The sequence below is a fragment of the Haliaeetus leucocephalus genome, unplaced genomic scaffold, assembly GCF_000737465.1.
Source record: "Haliaeetus leucocephalus isolate CR32 unplaced genomic scaffold, Haliaeetus_leucocephalus-4.0 Scaffold506, whole genome shotgun sequence".
Classification (NCBI taxonomy): domain Eukaryota; kingdom Metazoa; phylum Chordata; class Aves; order Accipitriformes; family Accipitridae; genus Haliaeetus; species Haliaeetus leucocephalus.
In genome coordinates this window covers 7,408,854-7,427,857 of record NW_010972942.1, presented here as the reverse complement: position 1 = coordinate 7,427,857, position 19,004 = coordinate 7,408,854, and the positions used below count along the sequence as shown (strand labels likewise).

The following is a 19,004-nucleotide window of genomic DNA, read 5'->3' as shown; positions in this document are numbered from 1 at the left end:
TCTTACAAGTTCCAAAGTGATGTGTATTGATTTTTTTAAAAGCATAATGGAAAAGTACTTTGAGACATAATTATTTCAAAATGGAAATAATTAATAGGTCAGCAAGGTGGAAATTAGAAATATTCTTAACTGTGTGCTAGAAACAATAACTATGTTTTGAAATTTACTAACAGCAAAACATTTAATCCTTTAAGAGTTGAGAGACACTTTTATCTGAGGCTTCCACAACTATTTCAGTTTTACCAGCTTTTCTAGTAATAGCATTTGAAATGTGTGGAATATCTTATATTAGACTATTAACATGAAATTAACATAGCTTCTTTTCCCTTTTTCAAGGTGTTATTATAAAATAAGTTAATGTTAAAAGCAACACATCTTTAATTATTTTACATACAGCATTCCTTTTATATCTACTGGTAAACACAAGTGAAAGAAAGTCTGATTTTCCAATATGCAGTTTAGAATCTGTTTCTTTTTGGACTTTTAGAACCTGAAATTATTGCTATCAAAATAAAAATGAAATGCTTATTTTGTATAATTTCAGTTAATAGGTGTTTAAATCAGTAGAGCCTTGGTGATTTACAGCTCTGGGACTGTGACTCATACAGTTTAGTGGGAAATGGCATTGCTTTTCTAAAGATAACCAACTGTCCATATCAAAACCAAGTTACAGTAGAGTACATGCCAGTGAGAGTGAAAATTTGTAACAATTGTGTAAGATAAAATAAACTAGTAAACTGTTCCTTAAGCTTGACATTTTTTTGGGAGGACTTTCAGTATTTTAGCAATGCTAACCTAAATTCCAGCTACCCTCACCTAACTTTGTTGGATGTATCTGATTTAATTTGTTAGAAGCATTGATATGATTTAAATTAATTCAGAAGACACTTTTCATCACTACCCCTGATCTGTTCTGTTTTTAAATAGGATCTTATTCCTTATGCCTGTTTAAGGGGTAGGGACTGGACCACCAAATGGCGGACACCTCTTCTCCTTGGATTCTAGATGTTGGTGACCTCGTCACCTGCTGTGGCACTGCCGGCAGCCCAGAGCACAAAATTCAGATTCAAACAGGATCACAGATCCAGATGTGCCAGAGTTCAAGGGTTATTTCCCCCAGAGATTTGGTTGGGCAATAGACAACGAGACCAGAAGCAAAAGTCTCGCTTTGAACCAGTTTTGGATTGCCTTTCACTGCAGCAAGATGTCAAGTTTAGCTCACTGCACCATCTTGGTTTGATACTAATGAGAAACTGTGCAAAAGCCACAGAGAGATAACTCTGAAGAAATGAGAGGGATTTTTATAGGTTGTACTGATGTTCAATGAAGAGGTAGTATTTTGTTTCTGTGGGATAGCTGTTTGTAGTAAATCAAATGTAAATAAACTTTGAGGAAATGCTTGTCAAACATGTCAACTGTTAATTCTGATGCCTTATATTTTAAGGGTGAATAGATTTTCTCTGCACAGCTTCAGGTTGTCACTTACATTGGAGAAAATCACTGAGTTTTAAATCAGAAAGAAACAGAAAGTGAGTTTCTTTCTTTCTTTTCGTTTTTGTTTGTGTGTGCACAGATATTGAGAAAGACCTAGCGCTATGGGAAGAAGCAAGGCTCTCAAGAAGCCCTAGCGTCCAACAGCATAGTTTAGTTACATCTGACCATCAAGGCCATCTTCAAGCCACACAGGGCCAAAATCCAAGGCCTCAGGTGCCAACTCAGACAGGGAAGAACATTCAGCTCCAAGGAAACAAATCACCACCGCTGCCCACTAACAGCAGAACACAGATCTCCAGTGTTGCAAACAGTAGGCCTTCAACGCCCGGTACACAAACCAACAGGCCACCAACTCCATCAACTCCAGGGAGCAGACCTGTGACCCCAAATAGCTTGCTGTCACGGCCTCTTACCCCTAGCAACCAAGGAAATAGGGAAGGCATCATTAGTATGCAAAGAAGCAGATCTTTGACATCTAAGAGCCAAATGGGGAGGACCCTCAGTGCTGCTTCAGGGCTCTCTGTGCAAATGAGTGGAGACATTGTTGGAACTGTCACTACTCAGAGAAGCAGTTTATCAGAAGTAAGATTTTCAATTTAATGTTTTTGCTATATTTAAGAGTGGCTATAATGTGAAGACTAGATTGTGTTTTATGTTGAAGTAACATCAGTATACCTAATGTAACTTACTACTCTGAAAAGAACTTGAGATATAATGATGAGAAAATTAGCAAGGAAATACTGCTCAGCTTTGAGAGGTACTGATTAGAGAATGTCAGGATTATTACAGAAATCATACTGAAACGCTTGTGTCCCCCAATTTTTCCATGAGCTCTGTAGGGTTTTGCCTGCGTGATGCATAGCAGTTTTATTAGCCTCACAGTTTTTTCTAAGAGGAGCATACCTCTGGAATATTAAACACAACTTTATCTTATCTTTATGATTCCAAGGTATTTTTTTCCTGCTGCACTGGCAGTGGATAATATTTCCTTGGTCTGCTTCTTTCATTTTTTCTACACATTGGAATGATTAGTTAGGCATCGCTGAATGGACAAATTTTCCAAAACACAAAACTGAACTGCAATAAGAAAATGTCCAACATTGTTGAATCACTGTCTAGTACTATATGCATGTTAACTACGCTGATTCAGAGCATAAAAACTTCCTGTCCCATATTAATGGCTTTTACAGGATTAGTCTTTGTTTAAAAAAAACCAAAATGTTAAAGTACCTTGTAAATTTTGAGTGGGATTCTCCTCTGCTAACCTTAGCTGCCTTAAAGATAACTTTAGCATGTAGGCAGTGGAAATGAAAGCACCTGCGAAAGAATAGCCCTGCTGTCTATCTCAGATACATGCCTTACAAAGGTGAGGTTTTTTCTCAGGAAATGCCAGTCCTTCTATACTGACTCAAAAAGGACCTATATATCTAGATTGCTAATTTTTTAATGGTGGAGTAAGTCGGTTCCCACCATTTATTATGAATCTCTTTGTAATCCATTTGTCAAAGCCTGGAGAGCTTTTTTCCAAGACTGAAAAAAATACCATACCTTTAGATAATTATTTCTGAGAAGTATCATTTGTTTTAAAAATCTGTTGGGTATGACACTTGACACAATGTATTATCAGTCTAACGACTTCTTAAAAAAATTAAAATATGTTGTTCATAATGATATTGCTTAGAGATGCCTGTAGGAAAATTAGAGATTTGATACTTAGTATAGTCTTGCAATTAAGTATATGGCCTCCATTATTTATTATGAAGGAAAGGAAATGAGGCACAGATAACTCTAAAACTAAAGAATTTGGGGAGAAAGTCTTACTTAAATTTGGTGGTGAAAAAAATCCTCATTTTGGTGTTTGAATGGCAGTGCACTAATCCCATCACTCGAGCTACTTCTTCACCTAGAACTGGATATCCAACTTAAAGACATGAGGACTAAAGGTGACTACAGTTCTGTTGAAAGTATTTTCACGGACAGTTAATATATTTTCAAACTAGAAATTTTCCATGAGAAAAAATACGTAATTTTAAGAAATATCTGTTTTGGCAAACAAACCCCCTTTGTCTCCTGTTTTGAGGGGTGGGTGTGTTTGTGTGTTGGAATTTTCTCACATACCAGAAAAGGAGAATTGAGATTCATTTTTAACTAAAAATGTTCAGAAGAAATGAAGGGGTTCATTGTTTCTTACTGAACACTTCACTCCTCTTTTTTCTTTCTTTCTTTCTTTTTAAGCAGTCCTGTTCTTAACTGATACATAGTCACGTGATGCCAGCTAGAATTATTGTGTAGACTCCTGAAAGTGCCATGTAATGAGCAGTGCATCTCCGCCAAGGGACATCCAGTCTGTCCATCACTTCTGATCTTTCCTGTAACAAGGCAGGCAATTAAAAATGCTTTCTTCCACAGCCTTTCTGTAGTTATAGTAGTAATAACCATGAGTCCCATTTAATTTGCTGTGACTTTTTACTTCTGTTTGCCAAATCCCAAGCTTTGCTGATAGCTCTTACAAGAAGTGTTCTCTTATGCTTTTAATATATGTATATATATGTCTCAAGAACTTTAAGAAATGAGCAATATTATTACCCTGTTTTACTGTTAGAATAGCACATCCAGTTTCATCCAGCAAGCTCACTGTAAAGCTGGTGTTAAATCTCAGCATTTCTATGCAGTAACTTATCCTCTGTTATAATCCCTTCTAGAAGTGGCAAATTCTTTTCTTTCTCTTTGCTTACTGGGTACAATAGTACATTGGCTGCTAGTGACCCAGCTCAAACCATATTTATCCTTTCCTGACATGCACAGGTGACCTTTGACGTAATGGAAACTCGTCTTGGGACTAGCTCTGCTTGCAAGGGGAAAACTGCTAATATGACATGTTCATACTGAAGACCTTCCTCTACCAAGCTGTAAAGGCCCTTGGAAGTCATAAAATAGCTGGTGGAGGTCTGGCTCATCTGCCGCTCCTAGCCCCATCTTTCGAGTGTTCTACTATAAGCTTTGGGAGCTCTTTTAAGCTGTCTTTGCCCACTGAAGTTCCTGGTCACTTAGGGAAGTGGGCTTAGACAGAACATATCCAGGACATATCTCTGTTCTAACATTTTTTGCCATGTTAGAAGTGTCCCCCTATTTGTGGCCATGTGATTTCATTCTCTTGTGGCACAGCTTCTCTCTGACCATGATGACAAGTTTTTAAAAGTCAAAGGTGGTCTGGGGTAGAAGAACAACAAAGTTCTGTCTTTCTTTGCACTTTTACAGATCACAAGCATATAAAACTCAAGAATGATACTGTAAATTATTTTGCAACTTTCATTGTGGGTTCTGTATCCTCTTCCTGTATAAAAACAGTAAAATAAAAGAAGGGAAATTGCCTTTATTCTTTTTAGCCTTATGGTGTGAACTGGGAATTTTCACTAGATGTGAATACACTGTGGTTATATTGCCAATCCTATAGAAGATACTATGATAAGATTTTGCAAATAATTCTGCTTCCTTACTCTTAGTTGATACATATTTGATGAGAATAAGTCAGTTGAAAAGGATGTGATTACTGGCTACCAGGAGCATGTTTTACCATAAGGAGCTTGAATTAAAGAATTCAGAATCTGCATGGGTTTACACTGTGTGCTGTCACTTGTTTATTTATCAGGAATTTTAACATATATCTCAATGCCTTATGTATGCTTCCTAGTTTGTAATCTGTTTCAGAGTAACATAACAAGTCTAAAATACAAAAATATTACTGATAAATACAATTCAGAGTTCTTCTTAAGTTTTAGTAAAGTTCATGCTGTTGCTCAGGGTGGTTTAATCTTGTTATAGCACAAATCTTAAATAATTTGGCAAGTACTTAACATATCAGCTGTTAAGAATGTTTTGGGTTTTTTTAATGCTCAAGACTTAAAATGATCTGAGATTTTGTGGACAAGTTTCTGCCTCTTGGCATATATAATATTACAAAGTTCTAACAGGTGTGTTTGTTTTATTATCAGCTCTGTTCAGGGCCGAATTGAATTATAGCAAAGAAATGCTACCTAGAGAAATAGTTTTATTATCTCTATAAAACTAATAAATCAGGGTTCCAGATCCTTTGGCAGAGATACTTTTATGCATTTACTTTATCCTTTAGTGTTTTGTATAAATTGACAAAGGAATGTTGAATCCTGCTTATCTCTTTAGGATGGATTCCATTAAAGTGACACAATTCTGTGATAGTTATCAATAGCTGTTGAGATGAAAATACTACTGACTCCCTTGTTTGCCATTTCATTTTCTGAACAATTGGAATTTTACAAGCACTTTATTTATCCAGATAGTTTAAAGTGGTATTCAGTAATCTTTATTGGTCTGTCATTGTTAACAGCAGGAAATTTCAGCTTATTTGAATATAGCATTGATTAACACAAGTTTTCCTCCTACTTACTGGAATATGGAGCATAACTGTATGTAATAAGGACTCTCTTTCTGGTCAGGTACTTCCATTCTGTTCTGCTGCCTGGCTCAGTTCTTTGCTCTGTGTTTTGGGAGATTAAAGAGTGTGTTGATCAGTGTGACAGCCACTCGCTTCTACTGCAAGAATCCTGTTCCATGAACCAAAATACTTTGCCCAGTTCAGTGCTGTAGTCAGCAACCTTCTCAAACACGGAGCACATTTGAAACAGCAATACCTGCATAACGCCTGGAGCTCCTGCCTGAGCTTAGTGTTGAGCCATTGCAGCAGTCTTTGTGGATTTTTTTAACAGATTATTAACAGAATTAATAATTTACTCCCAGTGAGTTAGATCTTGATTGAACAGCCTTTGGTCTCCAAGAAGTTATTTAAACAAGCCTGGTTTCTGTTTTTAAACCAGATAGCCTAATAAAAATTATGCTGTAGCATTGTGCAATACAATTTAACTTTGCATATGTAGATTCTGGTTTTCAGCTGGTGTAAAAGAAGACAGGGCTATTACCCCCCCTTTTTTTCAGAGACTTACAAGAATTTATGATACCTGGCCAGTGTTTAAGTTTGCTTTAAGAGACTAGACTTGCATGTTTGAACTGCTTTTGAAAATAAAACTATGCATTCCAGTCTCATCTCTCACCTTGAATATTGCAAAGGAACCTGTCAAAGTATTTTATATGTCTGTGTGTGTACATGCTCACATATATATGTGTGTGTATGTGTATGGAAAACTATTTTTGTATACATACATATATACATTATATAAAAAAGGAGGCAATTGTAAAACACTTTTAAAAGCATATATTCAGCTGTGTATGGATTTTTAACTGTGTAAAATATTTATATTTTGATGCTTAGAGTTTTGTGGTATCTTGGAGACAAAAGTTTCCATACCATTTTTCCTTCTTAGACTTTCTCCTTCTCCAGTAAAACCATAGGTTCTAAATGACGTTTCAGGTTCTTGTTCTTAGGAGATTGGAGACAATGAAAGATCTGACAAATCAAAGCCTTACTTAAGCAAATTGTGCATGACATGTCTAGGCATAGTCCAAAAGCTGCAGGGACAGATGGAATATCTGCATTTTTAAGATGACTATGTATATATCTGTGGCTATAGCAGATAGATAGCTAGAGGCACCTTTTTTTTTTCTTTCCAGAATAGATAAATAAATAAGAATTAAATAAAAAAAAAATCTGGGGAGCCTGCATATCTTCTACATTCTGGTTTTATTTCACAGCAAGATATTTGTTTTTATTAAAGGTTTTCTCCTCCCTAGTTAATTGAGGCTAGAGTGTTCACTACAGTCTGCATTGATATAGAAGCATTCTTTATCATTTTATCTAAAATAGATCTGTTTGTGGCAGGATGAATTCTTACAACAGCTTCAGCTTGCTCATCAACCTTGGATATTGCCGAGTGATACAGAAAGTGAAGGAGTGGAAGCTGACCAAGACAAATGTAAGTATATTTGTTAGGACCAGATAATATGTCAAAAATCCTCAAACTTTTAACTTCTCTTTTTCATATCTTCAAATCCTGTGAAGATGTCATGCCTGTGCACTGGAACTTTTCTCATAAGTACCAATTACTCATTTGTTTGAGGGCTGAACTTTATAGCATTGGTTTACAGAAGTCTTCCTATAGTCACTGAACAATGACAAAATGATCACAGACCACAGTTTACTTAGCTAAGTGAAACAATTTGTCCTAATGTGTTAAAGTAGCTGTTGCAGAGAAGTAGCTTGAAGGTAAAATAGGTACTCCATTTAGTAAATCTGTATTAACCAGCAAAAAAACCCACAAAACCCCCCAGTAGCTCTGAAAGGTAGAGCCTTCCTCCTCAGGCCTGTGACTCCATTATCTCTATTTTGCCTGCATTCTTTTGAATTCCTCTGCATGAAAAAAAAAAGCTCTTAACCATACAAGTAATCCTTCATATACTACACTCTTTGAAGCAGTTGTCTAATCATGAAAGCAAAGGTCAGCAGGATCATAACCTAAATGACAGTACAAGTAACAACAAGTAACATGCTATAACGAACAAGTTCTATCTGACTACAAAGTACCTGTAAGTAACATTGCTGAAAATATTAAATCTTTTGCATTTTCTTTTTAAATTCACAGTAGTTTTGTGATCTGCAAGGGTGAATATGCAAACTATTTCCTAACATATTTTAGGTGATATACTTGAAAAGAACAGATGATTTAATCAGCATGTTTAGAAAACTTAATGTATTCTACTAAAACTACTTTAAACATGCAGAGTTAAAATAAGAAAAAGCCAATTTCTTCACAGAATGGAACAGCTGTGTAAGGGATTAATGATTAATAATAATTATGGCAGATAAACAGAATATATTTTTAAATTATGCCACTTAAAAAAACTAAGAGTTTTCTATTCATATACCAGTTTCACAAATCCATACATAGCACAATTTGCATAGTGAGATACTGAAGAGCATGTGCGAGTTTTTTTCACACTAGTACAGTGTTAAAATGAAGTTCTGTGTGTCCACCTGATTTTAGTCCAAACCAGTAAGTCCAGTTTGACTTGCACCTGAACCTTTCACTTATCTTTGGGCTGAAGCTCTCCTTAGATGGCCAAAGGGAGAGCCTGGTACCTGCCTTTTCTGTGCACATGAATTTTCCTGTGTATTTTCAGTAATGAATTTACAATCCCACAAACATCGATAGGACTGGCTGTGCACACATAGACTGGTGCTAATTATGTAATCAGGGAGACTGATGCTTTAGGACACATCAGATGCACAGCATGGTTCTTTTATAGCTGCTGTACCAGAATTGCATGGGGGTGAGGACTTCTGAGCATCCAAGATCCTGTGCTACCAGATTCCAAGAATCCTGGTAGATCATTGTCACTGCCCAGTGTGACAGAGTGACAAATTATAGATAAAAGTTTCTGTCCTACCACCAGATCAGTAGAGATGATAGTTGCCTAACTAATAACAATTGTTTTTCCTGGATCTAATGGCACTTAGAACAGAGAAGTGAAAGAAGACCAAAAACTAAAGCATGTTGTTAAGGACATTGTCCAAATGGCTCTTAAACACTGGTTTGGGGCATCAACCACCTCTCTAAGAAGCCTGTTCCAGTGTTTGACCGCCCTCTCGGTAAAGAAAGGCTTCCTAATGTCTGTCCAATCTAAACCTTCCCTGGTGCAGCTTTGAACCATTCCCACGCATCCTATCATTGGAGAGAAGGGAGAAGAGATCAGTACCTCCCTCTCCCCTTCACCTCCTCAGGAAGCTGTAGAGAGCAATGAGGTCGACCCTCAGCCTCCTTTTCTCCAAACTAGACAAACACAGAGTCCTCAGCCACTCCTCACAGGACATGCCTTCCAGCCCTTTCACTAGCTTTGTTGCCCTCCTCTGGACGCATTCAAGGACCTTTGCATCCTTCTTAAATTGTGGGGCCCAGAGCTACACACAGTACTCAAGGTGAGGCCGCACCAGTGCTGAATACAGTGGGATAATCACCTCTTTTGACCGGCTGGTCATGCTGTGTTTGATGCACCCCAGGACGCGGTTTACCCTCTTGGCTGCCAGGGCACACTGCTGGCTCATACTGAGCCTGCTGTTGACCAGCACCCCCAGATCCCTTTCTGCAGCACTGCTCTCCAGCCACTCCTCTCCCAATTTATGTTTGTGCTCGGAGTTACTCTGTCCTAGGTGCAGGATCTGGCATGTGGACTTGTTAAGTTTCATCCCATTAATCATTGTCCAATGCTCCAATCTATCTAGATCCCTCTGCAAGGCCTCTTGTCCCTCAAGAGACTCAACAGCACCTCCCACTTTGATATCATCAGCAAACTTGCTAACAGTGCATTCAACTCCTGCATCCAGATTGTTGATAAATATATTGAACAGAACTGGCCCTGCAATTGAGCCCTGAGGAACACCGCTGGTGACCAGTCACCAGCCAGATGTAGCCCCATTCACTTACAACCCTTTGAGCTCTGCCCTTCAGCCAGTTCTGCACCCAGTGCACCATGAGCCTGCTTATCCCATAGGTGGACAACTTGTCCGGAAGGATGCTGTGAGGGACAGTATCAAAAGTCGTACCAAAATCCAGAAAAACTACATCCAGCACCTCCCCTTCATCCACTAGACAGGTAACCTTATCACAGAAGGATATCAAATTAGTTAGACAGGACTTTCCCTTTGTGAAACCATGTTGACTGTGCAGTTAATTGCAGTGTAGTTAACTGCTGCACCCTTTATAGTAGGTCAGTGTCTCTACTAATATAACTAAAGGAGTAGAACAAAAATGTTTGATCAAAGCAATACTTTCTGTATCTGAAATCTAATAATGATAAATGTTATTAAAATAACAACAATAATGTTATCATCCCCATCTGAGGTTATATGCTACTGTCATTGGCAAGCAGAAAGTGCAGAACTGCCACTGCTGACAAAGAGAAGCTGCCAATTCACAGTTGTAAAGTGGAGAGTCAGTGAGGGGCTTGGCATACTTGCTGATGCCAGTGCTTGTAGGTAGAGCAGCTGGCAAGATTACACGTCATTTTTCATCCTAAAGTTAATAAATCTGTGTGGATGTTGTGTGTGTGATTTAGTGTTGAGGGGGCCCAGGAGTTCATAATTTATGAGTTTGAGCAGAAGAGCTGCAAAATTAATCTTTACAATAGCAACACCTGTTCTTTGACTCAGCTTTTAATAAATTATATGTGGATAATATTTACCACATTCTTTGACTACTTTGAGATAATAGCAGCCAGGTGTAAAGCTAATTTTTGGTAGTGGGAAAACTAACAATGCAGAAAGAGAAGCTATGTGAGTCACCTTGAGTTCTTTTATATTAATAACTTCTGATTAGTGTTCTACAAGAAAAAGAATGAAAAAATTTGGGGGTAACCGTTTCAAATGTAGTCAGACATAAGAGTTTGAAGAGGCTATTTTCAAAGCCAATGATAGCTGAACAGAATTGGGTCACTTTGGCATCTCAACATCTCCCAGCAAACATCATTTGCAAAACAGATATGACAGTGCACGTCTTGTCTTATGGAAATGAGATCTAGGTTCTCAGTTTTTGTAAATCAGACTTTACTTTCTAAATCCTTCAGTCTCTCTGACAGCATTTTAAAAACTTGTCCTTATCAGCAAGATCCAAAGATAACTGGAAGTCAATAATTTTTAAAGCTTCATACCAATTATGACAAAATTTGAAATCAGAGCGGTACTCATATAAGAGTATAAATGATTACAGCTTAAAAGATTTGTTATGTTAAAGAAGGAAAGAAAAACATTTTTAAGAAGCATTGTTGAATTTTTTAGCATACCTTCTCCTTCCTCTTTATGTGCTTAATTAAGTTTGTGGCCATGTCAGAGAGGGAGATAGGGGTATAATTATTTGCTCTTGTTATGTAAATTTTGTTATTAAAAAGTACGAACCAACACATGCTTTTTTAAGAACTACTTTAAGTCAGTAACTAAATCTCTTCTGTTTGCTAGATGTGTTCTCCTTTGACACTCTGTACACACTAAGTAAAGAGAAGTGAAAATGGCCCAGGCAGTATGATCCAAAATCAAGGGTTTGTGGTTCTTTTTTCATTTTAGTGTCACTAAAAAGCCTGTAGACAAGGCCTCATGTGTCTTTCTCCTCAGCTGTCATTCTGAAGACAGTTCTCCATTATTACCTGTAATAGTTTCCTTGTGTGCTGATTTTCTGCAAAGAGTTTTCAGAGGATACATAGAGATTATTCTTGGAAAGATGAAGGATCTGGAGAAAATACCACTTCCACAGTTCTTCAGTTTGGTGGGAGTTCTTTGAGCTGGCAAAAATAATATTCTTCTTTATGGGGTACTGATGCAAGGAAACAGAAGAGCTGCATCTACAACCACCAGAGCATTTCTTAGCCAGCTTTCATGAGAAGAAATTTGGCCTTTCAGGGGACTGGCAAGAGTCAGCTTGAATTTTCCCTTGAGAACAGGTCCTACAGGGACTGCTGGTTTGGAAATTTCTAATGCATCACTAGCTTCCAAGAACCTTGAAAAGACAAAGACCGTCTTTTGGTATAATTTGACCTACTATCTCTAGTCCTGGCATGGATTTACTGCCCAAAAGCCCAAGCCTGCTTTCTTGGGTGCCTAACTCAAGAAGTGACCCACACAGCAGATTTCCGCAGGTCTCTCAGCCTTGGACATGGAGGATCCCTACCTGCAGTCAGTCCATTTGGCAGATATACATGATAGGTCAATAACGTAGACTCTTAGCAAACTTGCTACTCGGTTAATCCATCTTAAATTTATCTGTTTATACATTTATTTGCCCTTATCCGCTTCAGGCATCTCAGTTTCTGTAGTCAATGGCACACTAAGTGGTGTGGCTCCTATCACTTCACTCTAACTTCAACTTGCCAACAGGAGTACTAGATGCTCATTTTTAGCTCGGCTGATCTGGGACAAGGCCTGAACTCTCACCTACTGACCTGTGGCAAGATACTTAGATGTTTTGTCACTATACATCTGTAAACTCTTCTCTAAGGTTTGCAGTGGAAGGTCTACTGCTGATAAATCAAGGCTGATTGTTGGGAAAAAGTGGGATTTCCACTCCATTCATTCTTGCACTGGTCTTGAAACTGCAGTCAAAGACACTCTGCTGATGACTTCAACAGGTGTTGAAGAAAACCTTCACTTTCACACTCTGCACAAACATCCACCTAGCAAAAAGACCCAAAGAATGAAAGACAGTATTTTGTAGAATCAAGAAATTCAGACTGTGTTCAGTAAAATTCCAAACCATACAATACTTGTCCATGGGTAAAATTCCTTACACTGAGCAAATTCACATGGCTAAACAGTTAGTTTTTCTTAATTATGAAAATAAATGTTCCTAAGGTTTGGAAAATCGCTTGATCAGAGTTGATAATAAGGAGGAGTTTACTGCTGGAATAATTTTTTGCTGTGAAAGTTTCCTTTTGCTAGAGCCAGGTACTGCTCAGTATGAGTAAGAGTGACAGAATCGGCTTAGAGCAGCAACTGTTGATTGCAACCTTTATGACATTAGCACAAACACATTCAATTTCTGTCAGTCAAATTCAGCTATTTGTATTTTTGTTCTGCTCTGGTGGAGTATAGCAGTGCTGTAAACATCTCTTTCAGTGGGTATGAGTTTAGAGCAAGGCTAGATTTGGTTTCTCTAGGGAGTAAGGTAGTTATGAGGCATTGCTCAAACGCATTAGTCAATTATATGTCTGGTTAATAAGAACATAATATTTGTAGTTGGAAATTTTTCCCAGTGAATAGTAAATTTACTATTAATATGTGCTTTTTTGTCCCAAAAGTGAATCTCAGTTGAACTTCTGGGAGACTTTAATGCCAGCTTCAAGAATCTTCTGGAGAAACTTACTGGTATCTTTCTTTCATTTAGTATTTCAAGAGTGATAATATAAACTGGAGTAAAAAAGTTGTATCACTCCATCCCATGTAACCTTTCTAAGGAGTGTCATAAAGCTTTTGTCTGCTTGGGGTATGAGTAATTTTCCAAATTTCTCCACTGTGCATTTAACCTGTGTTAAAGAAGATACGTTGTCTCTCATTCTCCTTACCAGTGTCTTAGCTAGGTATTTAGCTTGAGACAGTTCTAAGTTCACTTCAGAAATGGGATACCAGTAAGGATTGTGTTCCTGTAAACAGAATTTCTCTTAGGCCTATTGGATGGTCTTGGCTGGATGTCTTGTAACGCCCATAGCTGAAGCTGCACCATTTCATATAGCTGCTTTTTGAGTCTGAAAAAGAGAGAAAACAATTTTCTAGCATGGAAACTTGCCCACTTGGATTTAATTATTTATAGATAATGAATAAAAGTAGAGATTGACATTATTTCTACCAGAAGTTAGATGACTGTTGGATAGTGAGGGGACAGTTCAAATACAACTAGGCAAAGTTGGAACTAGACTCAAGATTCCTATTTTTTGAATGGATGTGCTTAAATCTAAAGCTGCCATTATCTCCTTATACTATTAAGGCTTTAGCTCATGTCACTTTATTTCTACTGACTAATATTTGCTTTTGTGTTAGAAAAGTTCACATTGAACTAAATATTTAAGGGGAGGAGGGAATTTTCCATTGCAGTGAGGAAAAAAATTCTCAAAATTTGTTGCAGTGCAGAAAGGTGTTTTCAGTACAGTTTCCAAATCTAAGGCTATCTTTTTCTGCAGCTTGCATTATTGTGGTAAACTTGGATTCCCAAAGACATTTAATGTAATAAAAAATGACACTGTAACTTAAAAAATGGCATAAAAAATTATCAGGGCACACATTAGGTAAATTAAAAGCTGGCTCACTGAGGAATCAAAACCTAGAGTTTCTAATGGGAAGATGTAGATGAATGGTGCTCATTAGGGTCTGATAGGTTTGAATAATTGGTGGGAAGGACAAGTTGAAGTTATTAAATGATGTGAATCCCCTGGTATAATGGCCACATTCCAGTAAAATGCACTTTATTATAACCAGATGAAATATATTTGAACCAAATGAAATATATCTGGCACCAGAGAAACATATCTGTCTCTGCTGCAGAATAATGAGGCTTTGTCCTGGAAAGCAGTGACCTAATGGATTTAGGATGATCATAGAAGATCATCTCAGTGTGAGCTCTCAGCATAATGCTGTCACAAAGAAGGGTAGACCATTCCTTGAATGCCTAAAAAGTTAAGTAGCAAAGTAATTATTCCACATATTAGTAAAAAACTGTGGTTTTGGTGTCTTGCCATTTAGAAAGATTGGAATTACTTGGGAGATTTCAGATGATTAAAAACAGTCCAGGGTTTGGGAAACCCTGTTAGGAGTTTGCCTCACCTAAAGGCATTCAGCTAGGAACCTCGGAGATGACTTGGTATCTGTAGGTAGACATTTAAATAAAAAAGATTCAGCTCATCAAACTGTGATGAAGGAAATTAAATGCTGTGTCCTAGCAACAGGAGCCTTAAGCATTGTAAGCAAAAGTTAAGGGAGGCAATCAACTTGGAGTCATTAGCATGATGTGATAGGGCTTTCTAAGTGATAGATGATAGATAATCCAGTGGGAGATTCTGTGAGCACTATACAGGTATACGTGGGCTCTATACAGTGTACGGGAGGTCAAACTAGATGATCACAGCAGGATTTTTTGTCTTGATATCTATGAATATACTTACTCATTCTCATAAAGAGTAGTCTGGATGTGCAATTTCAGTTGCTTTCCTGGACATGACATGTTAGGCATTGATAAAGGTGCACATGATATAATGATCATGATTCTACATTTATGCTACCTGTTTTCTTACAAACCCTTGAAAATGTGCATAACTGTGTGTACATATAAACACATTTTTGTGATTTTTATTCTAAGGTTTATTCTAGTGATTTTAAACTGTAAAGCTCCCCCCTAGTATCATAATTTAGTCCTTGAAATATAAAAATAATTTACTTGAGAAGGCAGGATGCCTCTGGATAAAGTAATGGCTGTCCATAGTGATCTAAAAATACACACTTGGGAAATACAAGATATGACAGTCTGGATTAATAGTGACCATAACAAAGATATTAATAAAATACTTTTAAACTTTACTGTGCTCTAGATAGTCATAGAAGTCTGTAGATTTCAAAGGACAAAATATATTCATGCTAATTTTATCTATGTGAATATCCGGTATTAAATGGCAGTGTATATAATAGCAGTGTTATAAATATTTTGTTTTTAAAAGATTTTAATTTTTTTAATTCAAAAAACATTTGCAAGTGGAATTCTAAGCTTTCAGGAAAAAAATATTGGCTGTCCTTAATATTTGAATTCTAGAGAGTTCTATGCCTTCTATAAACCACTCTGGATAGATATACAGGTAAGTTCAACAGATAATCATCTATGCTCAGCACTAAAAAACTCTGCTAACCTTTATTGGAATTTTATTCCAAAATATGAATATAAACATATATTGATTTAGATACATCACAATAAAAATACTCCACTAGCTGTATATTGATATAGCAGGCTATATATATTGATAGAATAACTTTGATTTGAATTACAAAGTATAGTGTATGTGTTGAAACACAGGTTGTTTAATATTGTGCTGTTAAAAGATCAGTCTAATAGGACATAATAAAAAATAATAAACTTCTAGGAAAGTAAAGCTCTTCTCTAACGTGAAAGAATTTCAGAGAGTAAAATGAACTAAAGCTTTTACTGACAAATCCCTGACAACTAGTTAACAAGGCTAGCCATTATAGCAAAAAAATGTAACTTTTTAATGGGAATGCAGGCTAATTTGCTGCATGTTCATGAAGGAACTTTAATTAAATCACTTGATTCAGTTTTGATTATATCAGATTGATGCATCCCCTTTTAGACTTCGCTCTTCCAAAACACTTGTTGAGTAAAGGTAACTTAAATGTAGCTCTTTGCGAAGGCATGCACTAAACTGAGAACTGATCTTACTGGAAAATCTCTGAGTAAAAAGAATATTTATACTCAGATAATTCAGTCCTGTGTTGTTGCTCAGCCGTCTGGCTGCCCAACATTTGTGCTGTGTGAATCAGGAGGAGCTGTGGGAAATATGTGAGTCTGACAGTGGTGAGCTGAAACTGCTTCAGCTGGCCTTTCAACCAAAAAATGCTCATGAAGAAATACCCCTAGGGTTTTAGTAAAGACAAGTGACTATAACCCTATGAAAATTGTGAGGTGCAAAGTCATCCTATGGAACGGCATCTAGCCTTAAAGAGCACATCAATGAGCTGTTCAACTGGGGGACTGCTGTCCAGACTTTCCAGTTGGAAGGAACTGGCCATTTCATGTGTCCTTCCTAGTACAGAGCACTGGAAAGAGCTAAGGACCAAATTATACTGATGTGATCAGTTTTTTATGCCTTTCTTGATTCCTTTCTTTGCCATGCTGGCTGAGTGCTTTCACTACAGGCCAAGAAGATCTTGCTGCAAACCTATTTGTGCTTTTTATTCCACTTCATTGTCCCAACTTTTTTCAAGAGCTATCAAACCCAGTCATCTTTCACCAGCGCTTTCTGTAGTCATGTACAGCAGTGGAGAAAGAGCATGAAGTAGCCGTGAAGTACTACCAAAGCATATTGGTCATGTTCTACACCTACTTTTCATTCAATTTGTTTGAATGCAAATGACCCCATGAAGTGCAAGAGCCAGGGAGCAGCAAGCAGGGAGTACATCCTTTTGCAGTAAATAAGGCCTTGAACGGCTTTTGGCTCCACAGCTGACTGATTGATTCACCAGAGGGGCCAGATTGCTGCAGAAACCAGAAAAAATGTAGAATGCTTGACTGTAATCCCAGGGCGCAAAAATGACCAGGAGGTGAAAGATCTATGAAAGAAATCTGTTTTCTTTCTTTGGCCCGGTATTCTCCAAGCTCTAAAAAAAAATTAACACTCCTTATTATCCTGTTGCTGTGAAAGTGTTTTACAAGGCCAAGATTTATTCTAAGCCGAAACTGTAGAAATTCCTCTTGTATCCTATAGGAAGGATTTAAAATTCAAGTAGGAAAAGCCCTGTAATGGAGAAGGTTAAGATCTTGTGACATAATTACGGTGACTGTTCTTAACCCTGTCAAGGAGAAAATCCGTGAATGTGGAGGCTGGCGGAGAGGGAGAAGAGAGGAAGGTTGATCCTTAACTTCTGTTCATTTTGGTTAAATCTTGTTTGGCAACGTGTAGTGCCAATGTGAGTGTTACAGCAGGATCTGGGCAATGCTTATTTTCTCCATGTCTTATTTCCCTGATCTGCGAAGTGGGATGATAAAATGTGATAACTGACAGCAAAGCTATGAGAAATCACCAGTTAATGTTTCTAAAATGTGTCATGAGTCTGGGCCCCAAATCTAACGTCTATCTGTATTTCTTTCTGGTATGATTTCACTAAATTTAAAATGGCTGTGGTTTTTCAGTTATTTTCCCCAAGTCAGTCAGTGGTGGCTTCCTGCTTGTATTAACTACTTTTAAATTATTGTCATTCCCTTTTATATTGGAGAAATCAGCCTGTCAGGGTATGACTCGTCTTGCCTACCTTCAGCTATATGAGAGTGAGAGAGTCTAGTCCAAACTATTTGTTCTCTGAAGGAAGAAGAGAAACAAAGGGTCCTCGAAGGACAGCTAGAGATCTGGCTTACTGGGGGACTGAGGCAGGTACACTGAATCCCATTGCCCTTTCAGGGTGTCCTTCATCTCTTGCATCTCCACCTCAACGCTTCTCTGTCTCATGTCAGCTGAAAGTTGATTTGATCTTGCCAATACCATTTCTCATCAGTCAAGAATTCCACAATGGACATGGGGTAGCATGGAATATATTTTCTGGCGGGCATCCCATTTCCTTTTGCAGCTAAGACCACCACAGTCCCTGGAGTTTTTGTGGGTAACAGTCACAAGAAGAATCTGCAAATGAAACAGGCTTACATATATTTGCTTTTCTTTTCCCCCCCTTAAGACAAATTTGTTACTTAAAGATCAAACTGTGACAATGCTTGAATGTCTGCTAAATGAAGTGCCTCCAAGGAAAACAGTTGTTAAACATTAGGTATAAATGACAAAAAAATACATATTAGGTTAATAAAGGATAAGAACTGTTGCTAAGATTTCCTAGGCTTTATTTCTTTTTTTTTTTTGATGCAGAGTTTTTCGTGGTATGTACCTTGCTCTGTTGAATATCAGTACAGTATCAGATATAAAGTCCAGGCTTATCACCTGGCAAAGTGAAACTTAAAGGTCTTGTTCCAGTTGTATATGATTGATTAGCTGGAGATAATGGGAATAGCTTGTTCCTGCCCAGTTTCTTTAATCTCCCAAAAAGGGCTTGCATATTTGTGTGTTCAAAAGGAGTGAATAAATATGAAGCTGCTGTGCCTGATTTCCTTCAGTGTTTAAAAATGGCAAGGTGAAGGCTTCTAAGGTAGCACACAGACCTTTATGCATTCAGCTGTGTACTTAAATGTGGTTGTGTTTACTTCTGGTTTATAACCCTGATCCTCTAACTGGATCCATGTAATATGTCCAGTTGCAGCATTCCATCTTTTACAGCTGTTGGGGGGGGG

The 19,004-nt window shown here is 37.5% G+C and overlaps 1 protein-coding gene across 1 annotated transcript in view; it reads left to right on the top strand.

Moving 5' to 3' along the window:
- Nucleotides 1–16,490, top strand: part of LOC104837063 (chromosome unknown open reading frame, human C8orf34) — a 175,363-nt gene extending 158,873 nt beyond the window's left edge. The window contains exons 12-14 of the mRNA XM_010575929.1: nucleotides 1,574–2,076; nucleotides 7,304–7,397; nucleotides 16,432–16,490. Coding sequence (XP_010574231.1) covers nucleotides 1,574–2,076; nucleotides 7,304–7,397; nucleotides 16,432–16,490 — 656 coding nt within the window. The remainder of the gene's footprint in view (nucleotides 1–1,573; nucleotides 2,077–7,303; nucleotides 7,398–16,431) is intronic.
- The last annotated feature ends 2,514 nt before the right edge of the window (nucleotides 16,491–19,004 follow it).